The 11476-nt window shown below is 51.1% G+C and overlaps 4 protein-coding genes across 4 annotated transcripts in view; 2 read left to right on the top strand and 2 right to left on the bottom strand.

Annotated features, from left to right (window-relative positions):
* The window catches only part of GUITHDRAFT_155229 (hypothetical protein), a gene marked incomplete at its 5' end in the record, with an annotated part of 1530 nt that extends 830 nt beyond the window's left edge, over positions 1–700 (top strand). Inside the window, 3 exons of the mRNA XM_005823382.1 lie at positions 219–280; positions 406–479; positions 534–700. Coding sequence (XP_005823439.1) covers positions 219–280; positions 406–479; positions 534–627 — 230 coding nt within the window. The 3' untranslated portion in view covers positions 628–700. The remainder of the gene's footprint in view (positions 1–218; positions 281–405; positions 480–533) is intronic.
* A 1784-nt stretch (positions 701–2484) lies between these two features.
* On the bottom strand, positions 2485–4723 carry GUITHDRAFT_117348 (hypothetical protein; the record flags this gene model as incomplete). Its single annotated transcript, XM_005823381.1, has 9 exons — positions 2485–2570; positions 2620–2692; positions 2741–2861; positions 3009–3204; positions 3253–3388; positions 3830–3883; positions 3980–4063; positions 4206–4433; positions 4655–4723. 9 exons carry the CDS (start codon positions 4721–4723, stop codon positions 2485–2487), a joined length of 1047 nt encoding a protein of 348 aa, XP_005823438.1.
* Positions 4724–6134: 1411 nt separating this feature from the next.
* GUITHDRAFT_155228 (hypothetical protein) lies at positions 6135–7128 on the bottom strand. The gene is made up of 2 exons (XM_005823380.1): positions 6729–7128; positions 6135–6684 (listed from the first exon to the last, which is right to left on the bottom strand). The coding sequence occupies exon 2, from the start codon at positions 6588–6590 to the stop codon at positions 6399–6401; it is 192 nt and encodes a 63-aa protein (XP_005823437.1). The 5' UTR covers positions 6591–6684; positions 6729–7128; the 3' UTR covers positions 6135–6398.
* A 2484-nt stretch (positions 7129–9612) lies between these two features.
* On the top strand, positions 9613–10385 carry GUITHDRAFT_155227 (hypothetical protein). Its single transcript, XM_005823379.1, has 3 exons — positions 9613–10036; positions 10091–10213; positions 10264–10385. The coding sequence occupies exons 1-3, from the start codon at positions 9823–9825 to the stop codon at positions 10278–10280; spliced, it is 354 nt and encodes a 117-aa protein (XP_005823436.1). The 5' UTR covers positions 9613–9822; the 3' UTR covers positions 10281–10385.
* The last annotated feature ends 1091 nt before the right edge of the window (positions 10386–11476 follow it).

The following is an 11476-nucleotide window of genomic DNA, read 5'->3' as shown; positions in this document are numbered from 1 at the left end:
CCCACCCCTCCCTCGCCTCCCACCCCTCCCTCGCCTCCTCCCCCACTCCCTCGCCTCCCACCCCTCCTCGCCTCCACCCCTCCTCGCCTCCCACCTCCTCCTCGCCTCCACCCCTCCTCGCCTCCCTCCCCCTCCTCGCCTCCTCCCCTCCTGCTCCACCCTCCTGCTCCTCCCCTCCTTTTTCTCAAACCCTTTGGTTCCTGACCTGCCGAGCGAAGAGGCGATTCAGCAGATCAACTCGACCAACCAGTCCATGAAGAGCTCGATTGAAAACCTCCTAGTGCGTGCCGCAAACTTCTTGTCCTCTCCTGCTTTCCTCGGTCCCGCTCCTGTGCTTCGTGCCCACCTTGCCTCTTTCCTCTCTGTCTCCCTCGCCGCTGTCTGTTACTCATGCTCCTGCTTTAGAGGTTCGACAAGGAGTACGATGAGGTCTACGGCGGCAAGCTCGCGTCTGCTCATGCCTTCGCCGAGTACACCAGGTAACTCCCTGAAGGCTCCCTCCTTCGGCTTCAGGCCGTTGACCGCTATTGCAGCTCCTTTCACGATACCAGCATGCTCAACGGCTCCATGTACGGGAGAGGAGGAGAGTATTTCTCAACAGGTCGAAGTGTGTTTACGGAAGCTTGAGGAGGAGTTCGTCCGCCATTCCAGCTAGAACAAGCGAAGATGTTCACATTCATTACATGTCCTCTTGTTCCTCGTACGGATGCAACAAAAGCTGCTGTGCTTGAGTCACACACGCGTTGAGCGCAGCGACAAAAGCTCGTGCTCGTTGCTGGCTCGGCATCTCAAACATGATCACGCCGAAGCGGGAGGTGAGAACCTGTGAAGCGCATGACTAGAGTCAAACCGACTTGACCTCACCGTTCCGTCGTGCGAGGCCTCAGCTCGCATGTCTAGCAGCAAGTTGATCCGGGAGAGAACATGTGGAGAAGGAATCGAGAAGGGAGAAAAGAGTCAGAAGAACAATCCCAGGAGAGCAGTGTAGATGGAGATGGAGATGGAGATGGAGAAGGAGAAGGAGAAGGAGGGAGGGGCAGGAGAAGGAGAAGGAGAAGGAGGGAGGAGGAGATAGAGTACGTACAGATATTTGTCTCCTGTGCTGCCTCAAGGATCACCGTCCTGCTCAGATCGGCGAAGCGAATGTTGTCTGAGGTTTCGGACTTCCTCCTCCTCGCTGATCCTTCACTTTCTCTCCTGTCGTCTCCTCCCTTCTTATCCTGCCCTTCCCCACCATCCTCGTTATTAGCAGCAGCGTTCATGCTGTCGCAGAACGCCGTCCTCTCATCTGCATTATTCTATCAGACGGGAACAAGACTTTGGGACGAGGATTTTGTGGTGATGAGGTGGGAAAAGAGGAGGAGGAGGAGGAGGAGGAGGAGAGGCATTACCTTGCCCGAGACATTCAAAGTGGACATGTTCCATGGCATACGTTGCCTGAGAAGGATACGTGAGCAGGGCAAGACAAGATTCGTTGGCACCTGCAGACCCTCGAGAGGGAGGATGAAGTCGTCAGGCCTGCTGCTCTCCCCTTGCGAGGGAGGGGTCTCGTCCTCGTACGCCTTGACCGCGAGCTTAGGAAGAGGCTGCCCTCTCATTACCAGAACATCGCAGTAGAGATAGAGCCTGCAGGCTCCACCTTTAAAATCCTCCTCCTCTTCCTCCTCCTCCTCCTCCTCCTCCTCCTCCTCCTTCCCCATTAAACCACTCCATTCGTCGCTTCATTCCCATAATCGTTTCTTGCATGCTTGTCTATTATCATTGTTAGCGCCTTACCGGCACATGGGATGAAAGGATGGCCGAAGTTGCAGGAAGAACTTGTTGGCAGGAAGAGCTCGGCAGATTTCCTCTGCCAGGGAGAAGCAAATTAGACGCCCATCGTTCCCATCCTAAGCCTCCTTGTCTTCCAGTGCCTTTACTCACCCTTCCTCTCCTTTGCGCTCCTGATCCTTGCTTTTCTTTCCCAAAATTGCCTCTTCTCCCCCCTCTCCCTCCTCTCGCGTCCCTCAACTTCTCTTAGTTTACTCTGCTTCCACTCCTTGCTCTTGCTGTGTCCCCGTTCTCTTCACTCCTCCAACCTCCTGCTCCTGCTCCTGCTCCTGCTCCCCATCTTCTCTCTCGTCCAATGTCATCAGCTGGCTGTTGTCCTACCGCAGACAAGCTGTCGATGTGGCTGCATGATGTCCCGGCTGATTCCTCGGTAAACTGCAGCAGCGAGAAAGGAGAAAAGGAAAGAGGAGGATGGGGAAGAGGAACGACAGTGTAAGATAGGATATGCAGTGTGGGAGAGAGAGACGGGCAAGGAGAGGAATGGGAAGGGTAGAGGACGTGGAGGAGAGAAGAAGGGGAAGGAGGGAGATAGAGAAGGAGGGAGGTAGATCTGGAGGTAGATGAAGGAGAGAGATGGAGAGAGAGGGAAGTAGATGAAGGAGAGAGCTAGAGGGAGAGGGAGGTAGAGAAAGGAGAGAGGGAGGGGTGGAATTCTCAGAGAAAGGACTTGGGAGTGAGAGCGAGGAGGAGCATGTTACCGGTCTCTTTGGCTGTCTTGTCGTAAATGCCGATCAGTCTCTCTGCCATCGTCCAACTTCAGCTGGCCCTGAAGGATCTTGAAATTCTCACCTGCAGTTTCACAGTCTTCCAGACATTCTGCAACGAATCTCTGGAAGATGACGATGAAATCTTGTTTCTTCGCCTTGAATGCCGTCATAGACCGGCAAACAAGAAGGGGGCTGTCGCTGACCTTGTCTTGCTCTCCGCTCTCATCGCTCGTAAGTCGCCTGCTCGCTTCGAGAACTTTCTTCCACATCCCAACGACCCGTGACATCTCATGCTCCAGCGACCGGCAATGCTCCAACTCGATGCTGAGAATGATCATAGTGAGATGAGAGGAGGAGGAGGTAGAGGAGGAGGAGGAGGAGGTGGTGGTGGATGATGATGATGATGATGATGATGATGATGATGATGATGATGATGATGATGATTGACAGATGGTGGCATGAACTTTGTACCTCCCGAGAAAGTGATGAAGGAACTGATTTCTGGAGCACATCTTGCGTATGTTGACAACGTGCGAGTGTAGATTGTTGATGAAGAGTAGGATGGCAGGGCTGATGGCAAAGATGGACGAGAGGAAGGAGTTCAAAACTCCTCTCAGTTGTGCGATGCTACAGCAGACCGACTCGGACGTGTCGTCCTGCTTGCAGTCTTGACACAAAGTGACAAGTACAAGACTACAGATCATGTTCACCTGACAGGTGTTGGTTGCCTCCAGGTTATGTAGATAAGTTTCTACATCCAGCAGCAGAGACGATACGGATTGTCTGATTTCCTTGTAGTTGCCGAAGGACCTTGCATGCTCGATCGGAGTGATTTGGTCTTGAGTCAAGCCCTTACCATACTTGTAAGATCAGAGGAGGAGGAGAGGGGTGGGGAGGCGGCAGAAACGGAGAGACAGGATGGACAGAGAGAGATGGGGAGGAGGAGGTGAGGGAGGACGGAAAGGAGAGGATAGATATCACAGCGCAAGTCAGGATCCGTAACTTACAGAGAAGGGAAGGTAGAAGGAGTCGAAAACACAATCGACGCTCTCAAACAAAGTCCGCAAGATCGCTCTGACGTTTGAAAGTTCTTGACGACATCTTTCCAACTGGCTGAATATCATTGCGAAATCTGCCGATCTCCCCCTCATTTTGTATCCTCCCTCCCTCCCTCCCTCCCTCCCTTCCTCTCCTGCCTCCCCCGCCTGCCTCGCCCTCCTTGCCTCCCCTGCCTCTCAACTCTCCTCCTATTCCCATCCTCCACCTGGCTTTACTGTCTCTCTCGATCTCACCATTCCGATTGCATCGTCGGCCCACTTGACAACATTCATACATGACTCTTTCATCTGCCACGAAAGATCAGGAAAGAAGCGAGACACCAGGGATGGGGATCAGTTTCACCTGAGTCTTGACTTCTTCCGACAAACTATCAACTATCATACCTGCATGTCGAGAAAGAAATCATTCTCAGAGACAGAGACAGATTCAACAGCTGCATCACCCGGGTCAAAGACAAAGAATTCAGCCTGCGGGAAACAAGGATGATAGCCAAACGAAACATGTTAGCGCACGCTCTGGCCATCACTCGCTCATCAACACCTCAGTCTTCGTCATCTGCGATGAAACATGTTTCACCATCTTGTCTCTACTTTCTCATCATCGTCTTACCACAGAGAACCTTTCTTCGCTCGACAGGAGCGTTGAAACAAGGCCCACCACTGCTCCTGACTGCAGGTCGCCCAAGTCCATCAACGCTTCCCTTGCTCCGTCGTGAAGGTGATGAGAGGAGTTGGTTCGCAATTGGAGCGTTTGACTGTTTGTCTTGAGCCTCTTAGTTCGGCTCACTGTCCCGCTCTTGAGGATGTAGATGCGATCGCACGCCTGTCCTTCTTTGATCTGAGATGAGAGGTGAGATGAGAGAAGGGTTGGCAAGGTCATGACAAGTACAGGGGAAGAGGGGGGAACAGGAGGAGAGGAGGAGAGGAGAATGAGAAAAGAAGAGAGGAGAGGATAGAGGGAGGGAAAGGTGGAGGAGAGACAGAGAGTCAGAGAGGAGTGGAGGAGATAATCTCAACAGAGGTCAGAGTTACCAACTCCCATCCAGCATTTTTTCGTACTAATTGTCCCTTTTCCAACAACTTTTCGATCACAGACCTGAAAGCAATTGTAACTTGAATCACCAACATCTTTGAATCCACCTTTCCAGCCTGCAGAGGAGGAACGAGGAGGTGAGCAGCTGCTGGCAAACGTCTCGTTGCTTCACATTCATGGTCACTCAGCAACATGACAAGAGACGGTGAATCAGGTGGAAGGAGAAAATCTGAAACGAGGAAGCATTTGAAACATGAGGAGGAGGAGGAGGAGGAGACCAGGTGGTGGTGGTGGTGGTGGAGGAGGAGGAGGAGGTGGTGGTGGTGGTGGTGGTGGAGGTGGTAGTGGTGGAGGAGGTGGTGGTGGTGGTGGAGGAGGAGGAGGAGGAGGAGAGGAGATCAGGAGGAGGAGGAAGCTTAATACTTGTTTCAAGTACGACAAGACAACTCCCGTCAACCCTGTTGGATCCTGCAGCAAGCATCAACGCTGGGAGGTTTGAAGATGGCAAGTCTACCTCGACAGCGAGAGGGAAGGCGAGGAGTACACTGTCAGTCATGGCGGAGACGGTGGTGGCGTCATGACGCCACGGGAAGAGAGCGGGGGAGATGATTTGAACTCCCTGGACGTGATGGGACAGGAACTTTCTAAATATGCGCAGCATTGCGATCAGATTGAAATTCGTCTTCCTTCCTTGCACCACCTGGCGCCGAAGCAGTCGCCTGTCGTGAGCCGCTTCCCTCCTCCTTGGGATCTTGTTCCATGAGCCTCGCAGGCGCCTTCAACGAGGTCACAGTGCTGGACTCGAGTCTCGTAGCCCCCACCTTCACTGAGGATGTAGAGCTTCTCCTGCTCCACGATCTGCTCCTCTCGTCGGTCTGACTTCGCCTGCCATGTCTTCCCTGCCCGGAAGCGAACGATGCTGCTCACTCATCACCTCCCCACCCCACAGGCCCTGCTCCTTGCCTGGAGCATCGGACGATGTTGCTGCAGGTCTTCTTGCCGAGGAAGGCGAACACCGGCGCGTCTACATGCCATGGTCAAGCCGCGGCATGGCAGGCAGGAGATCTCACGCGCTACCAGACGCTCTGCCAGCTCATGCTCTCGATCTTCTCGTTCCTGACAAGGAGGAGAAGGATAAGCAGAAGAAGACAAAAGAAGAAGACGGCGCCAAGGAGGAGGAGAGATGGCGAGGAGGATGAGAGGCGTCACCATGGCGGGCGACGGCTGCTTTGCTCCATACGCTTCACTGATGCCGCATAGACATTCTGAACGATCCTTAAAAAAAAGAATTGACAAGAGGGGAGGGGAGGGGGAGATGGGAGGAGAGGGGGAGATGGGAGGGAGGAGGATTCTGTTGGTGAAGGTCTGACAGGAGGTAGGGAGCAGGAGGACAGGTAAGATATGAGGGCCAACGGGTGTGTACGAGGAAGGGATCCTTCCTGCTTCTGGTGGAGAGCACAGGGAGATTGCCACATGCAGCATGAGATGCATTGCTCGACTCCTTCATGAGAGTTTTGAGAGGTTTAATTTCAATTACTGTGACACAAGGCAAGATTTAAAGCTACCATGACGGGGAAACAACAGAAAAACTGTCACGAGGAGACATAGCAGGCATCGTCCTTCTCAACAAATCTTGCCGTTACGCAAGCCGCGGGAACCAACAGAAAACCACCAGCGGACACAACAGGAGGCACATTCGCATATCGTGAGCATCGTGCTTCTCACAAGGCAGCTCAAACGCTTCCGATCGTCTTGCCCTCTTGTTTCCCATTACCAGTTGCAGCTCTCCTGTACCATCCTGAGCGCCTCGGCCGAGTCTCTCCTCATCTCGAAGGTGGGGACCCACACGTCGTTGACTGCCTGTACAGGTTTGCCCGCTGCTACTGCCTGCAAAGCTGCAGCTGCGTCCGCAGCAGCAGAGCTGAGCGAAACGTCGGAGCCAGTGGAAGCACGGAGAGTCATCCTAGTCTGTTTGTTCTAACTTCTCACTTGACAAGAGCTTGATTTCAAGAGACCGTTCCTGAGCACCACATGTTAGCAGCGGTAGCTCTGTAAACTAAGACCATCAATAATGGTTGAAACAATCTCATACTTCCTTACATCTGGCCGCTGACAACTATAAGATGGCCGCTATCTGCTCGCTATCTAGCGCTTTGAGACAATACAGCGATCATTGCGACACTGTGAGCGAGAGGAGATGATTGCAGGGTCATTACGGACCAAAACAATCTCAATCAAAATATTCTGTCATGAATCTGTCTTGTCCTGTAGTCAAAATGTCGCCCGTCTCCCAGGCTTTCGAAGTTTTCCTCGTTAACCATCCTTCGCTGTATGTCCTCATAGAGTTGTGCATGTAATATACATGATCTACATCTCTTTTGTGGTGCTCTCCTTCTAAACCATGCTGAAATGTTCAACAGCATACGCTGAACCCTAGGAATCATCACTGTTGTTGCCAAGTGTATCTTGCAGTGATTGCTCGCTACTTTGTTTCTAATCATGTAATTCTACTCTTTGCATGTAATTGAACCTCACCCGGAATCTTGTTCTCTGCCTGTCTTGCGCTGTGAAATTCCAACAAGAAAATTTCTTAAATTTCCCCACACATGCTGTCCAGTCAACATTCCCTTTTCCATGCTACCCTGACCATTGAAATGACCTGCTCTGAAAGTCTTCTCCTCTTCTCTTTCCTCCTCTGCTCTGCTCTGCTGTGTTCTGCTCTGTATTCCTCTGCTCTCCTCCTCCTCCGCTTCTCCCTTCTCCCTTTCCCCCATCTTGATTTGCATGTGCTCGAGACGCCACTCTACTTCACAACAACCAATATTCACTATAGACGTTTAACTCCTGCCATATTGACTACAAGAATGGAACTTCCAAGGGAACATTGACTACATCGCTGATGCTATACCAGGAAAGCTTGACTACATGGCATAATAATCTAAATATTGACTATGGGCGGGGTTTGCCGGTTGACCCGGGGAAAGTTGTTTGACTACAGGACCAAAGGAACCAGTTTTAAAATTAAAAGTATTTAAAAATTGAGGTACTTTTCTTTAAAAACCATAAATACCATGCTTAATTTTCAAATCAAGTATAGTATATATTTGAAAGTTTAGAACATCATTCATCAAAAGTATATTACAATCCAGCACTTCGTTCGAATCTAAAAGTGCACAAGTTGTTCTTTTAAAAATAATGCGACCCCAGATCTGATGAGAAATAGAATATAAGTATTTAAAGGTAGTTGCGACAATACAGCTGTGCGATATCTGATGCCCACTTTATCAAATTGTATATCAGCTAAGTTTTTGTATTCTTGCAGTACCCATTATCTCTGAAAATCATTCCAATAATACAATTATAAAAAGAAAAACTCGGAAAGTCCCTGTAAAGATATATTTTAAACAACACCAGTACACTTTTAATTTGTTTTAGTCACAACGACAGACTGTGCAGCGAAAATAATTATTGCATCTCAGATGGTTGTAATTAATATTAATTACCAATAAGTTTCACCAAACCTGAGCAAATCGGATCACCCATGTACATTACCGGAAGTAGGGGGGTAGGGGTGATTTGTTCTCGCAATCTCACCTCGTTTCTCTAGAACTTTCCGAGTGCTCTGGGGTACATGGATGACCCACCCCATCAAACACAATCAAATTGTCCTTATAGTACCGGGTATATATAAACACAGCAACCACTTTTAGCGAGAAGAAGTTCTGGCAAGACCCACCCCATGTCAAGATGACCCATCTTTCAACACCCCCACCATATGTCTTCTAGGCCAAATTTGTGGGAAAAGACGGGTACTTTGAGATGTCTGTACCGAGACCTATATTGAGTACCCCTGCAAATACAAGAGAATTTCCCATCACCCCTACCCCTTCATACTCTGCTTTCTACCCACCAATTTTCCCAGGTTCCTTACCTACGATCCCCACGACTGCATGGTACCACCCCTACCTATGAAATCCCTGTAGCATGACCCCTTCTTTTAAGCTGAACAATTGAACATCAGGGGGTGACTACCCCCACCCCCACCCCGTCTCGTACCCCTTTTCCCCATCGTCGTTACGTCCCACCCACCCACGTTGAAGACGTTTCAGCACTACCCCCTTTTCGAAAACACCCACATGGGATGAACGATTGTTCTCACAAGGACGGGGTACTTTCCATAGAAACACCCACCCTGGAAAGTGACTTTGAAAGTACTATACCCTCCTAAATACCCTTAATTATACCGGTTCTATGGGCATATTTCGAATACCCTACCCACCGCAATACAGCAATATACCCACCCATCAATAATCTTGATGAAAAACCCACCCCCTATCTCAAATCCAATATCTACGACCCTACCCAATCTTTTCAGATGCCTTGTTATGGTGAACCCTACCCCATGTTTCATGCGTACCCCTATCTTGTACCCTCATTGACCCTACCCTCCTATTGTATTCACACCACCCCCACCCCACATATACTCGTGCGCCTTCAGCCTCTGCAGCAAGTGACTCTCGGTAATGCAAGCGAAGAACTGGGGATGGGAGGTGTAGAGGAGGAGAAGGAGAAGAAGGATGGAAATTTGTCGTTCTTATTATCACTGTATCTTGCTTTCTCGACTTGCTTTTTCCACGTCTCGAGAGGGACTTGTGTTTGAAGTGATCTTGGAAGATGAAAGAAGGAAGTTTGCTGGTTTTCTGCGGTCATGTGTATATGTGTGTTGGTTTGATTTCATTGTGCAAATCGAGATTTCTTTCTTATTTTTGTGCCATGATGTTCTTTGTTGGAAGGGCATGATATTTGTTTCTTGCTCGAAGCTGTGAAGAAGCCAATTGTAACTAGGAGCCTTTGTACATTTGATGCAAGTTTGCGCGTCTGGACGTCTGCTTTTCTTTTCATCTGTACGAATATTCGCTTCGCATTGTTCTATGTCGTTTGAAAGAAGTTTCTTTTCTTGGATCACCATTCTAATCTTCTTGCAGGTCTCTCAATGCCTCCATCTCGTCGAACTGCCGTTTCGCGCCCTGCGCCCACTCATTCTAAGACCGTCACATCTCCATCTGTGCCGGCATCCACCCAGGCTAGGACCACTGCAGCTCCTCCTCCTCCTCCTCCTGCCTACAACAACGCACACCCTCAGCACCACGCCACTCCTGCTTCTGCTCCTCATCCCATGGCCCCCCCTCCTGCCATGGCCCCTCCTGCCGCCCCCCCTGCTCAGGCACCTGGCGGCGGCGGAGGATTCCTCTCTGGCATTATGGGAGGTGTCGTCCAGGGCATGGCGCTCGGAACTGGCAGTGCCATTGCTCATCATGCTGTCGACTCCATCATGGGTCCTCGCAAGGTCGAGCATGTGCACAACAACGCTCCTGCCCCGGAAGCTCCTGCAGCTCCTGCGGCCCCAGGTGAATTGGAAGAGGCAGAGCGAGGAAAGAGGAGGGGACTGACGGGAATTGCAGCTGGCTCGAGTCCCATGCAGTGCGCCAACGAGTACAGCACTTTCCAAGAGTGCGTGAAGAACTCCGGCGGAGACATCTCTGCCTGCCAGTTCTACATGGACATGCTCACCAAGTGCCAGAGACGTGAGTTAGCATGCGCAGCACAAGGCCTTGATGTGACTTGTTGCATGCAGAGTTTCCTTCTGCTTAAATGCCACCGGACCAGTACAGCTGCTGCGAGTGTGCTGCAAGTATTTCCAACGAAGGAAAGTTTGGTAAAGGAAAACATCTTGTTGATTAAAGTTAGTGATTGTACAAGTGTCAAGAGGCATTTCTTGCTTGCTCACTCACATTCATTAATTTAAAGTCACTTACATAACAAAGATCATGATCATTGATTGCCTCTCATCTGCCAACAAGTCACGCTCTCTCCCTCTCTCTCTCTCCTTGTCACCTGTCGCGCTCGCTGCACCTCGAACATGTATGGATCACCTGCTCTAGCTGTCAGTCTCATCGTACGTGCGAGGAGAGGGTTCGCACGAGGGGGGTATCCTCGGAGGTTGTCGAAGATGTGGTTCTGGTTGTTGTTGAGCCCGCTTCCTCGTTGCGCGTACGGATTGTCCCTGCACAGGCTCATTATGGATCGCCCCTTCCCTTCCCCCTCCCCCTCCTCTCTCCTCTATTCTCCTATTTTCCTCCTCCATGAATCTCTCCTCCCTCCTCTCTGCTGCTGATCCTCTGCTTCCCCTAGCGCTCTTTATCGCATCTCCGGCCCCTCACTTTGCAAGCTTCTGGTTGTGAGAGAATCCGTTGGCGATGGACATCTTCTCGTTGGAGGCGAAGGGGCTCTGACCATGCTCGTCTACAACCCCGTCAGCAGAGGTCGAGGAGAGCAGCGACAAGGGGAGGGCAGGAGGAAGCAAGAGGAACAAGCACAGTGAGGGGCAGAGGAGAGAGGTGAGTCAAGCGGAGAGTCGGAGAGGCCACAAGTCCCTCACATCCTTCTAGTCGCCTCCTCATCGGGCCATGTCGAGGCTTTTCGTATGGATTCGCTTCCGACCCCCTGCCAGCACCTCAGCCTATCCCTCCTCCTCCTCCTCCTCCTCCTCCTCCTCCTCCTCCTCCTCCTCCTCCTCCTCCTCCTCCTCCTCCCTACCGCTCAGCTGAGAGAGGAGCCTCAGGCTCGCTCGGCTTCACATGCTTCGCCTGCAAGCACTTGAGATAGACAAGACAAAAAGCAGCAGAGAAGCCAAACACAGACGGGGGCAGGAGGGATGGGTAGAGTTGGTGTGAGGGAGCAGGAGAACATGCGTGAAGGAGGCAGTTAGAGCAGTGGCACCTGTAGTCTGATAATCTTGTTTCGAACATGTTTCTTTTGTGCAGCATTCTGAAGTGAAAGATGAGGAC

This window comes from Guillardia theta, assembly GCF_000315625.1.
Source record: "Guillardia theta CCMP2712 unplaced genomic scaffold GUITHscaffold_109, whole genome shotgun sequence".
NCBI lineage: Eukaryota > Cryptophyceae > Pyrenomonadales > Geminigeraceae > Guillardia > Guillardia theta.
The sequence above is the reverse complement of the archived record's forward strand: the minus strand, read 5'-3'. Positions and strand labels throughout refer to the sequence as shown.

Excerpts from the sequence above, each read along its gene's own strand:
- GUITHDRAFT_155228 (XM_005823380.1), bottom strand. The coding sequence starts at position 6,590 with ATGACTCTCCGTGCTTCCACTGGCTCCGACGTTTCGCTCAGCTCTGCT.
- GUITHDRAFT_155227 (XM_005823379.1), top strand. The coding sequence starts at position 9,823 with ATGGCCCCTCCTGCCGCCCCCCCTGCTCAGGCACCTGGCGGCGGCGGA. Across the intron at positions 10,037-10,090 it reads TGCAGCTCCTGCGGCCCCAG|CTGGCTCGAGTCCCATGCAG; the intron begins GTGAATTGGAAG and ends CGGGAATTGCAG.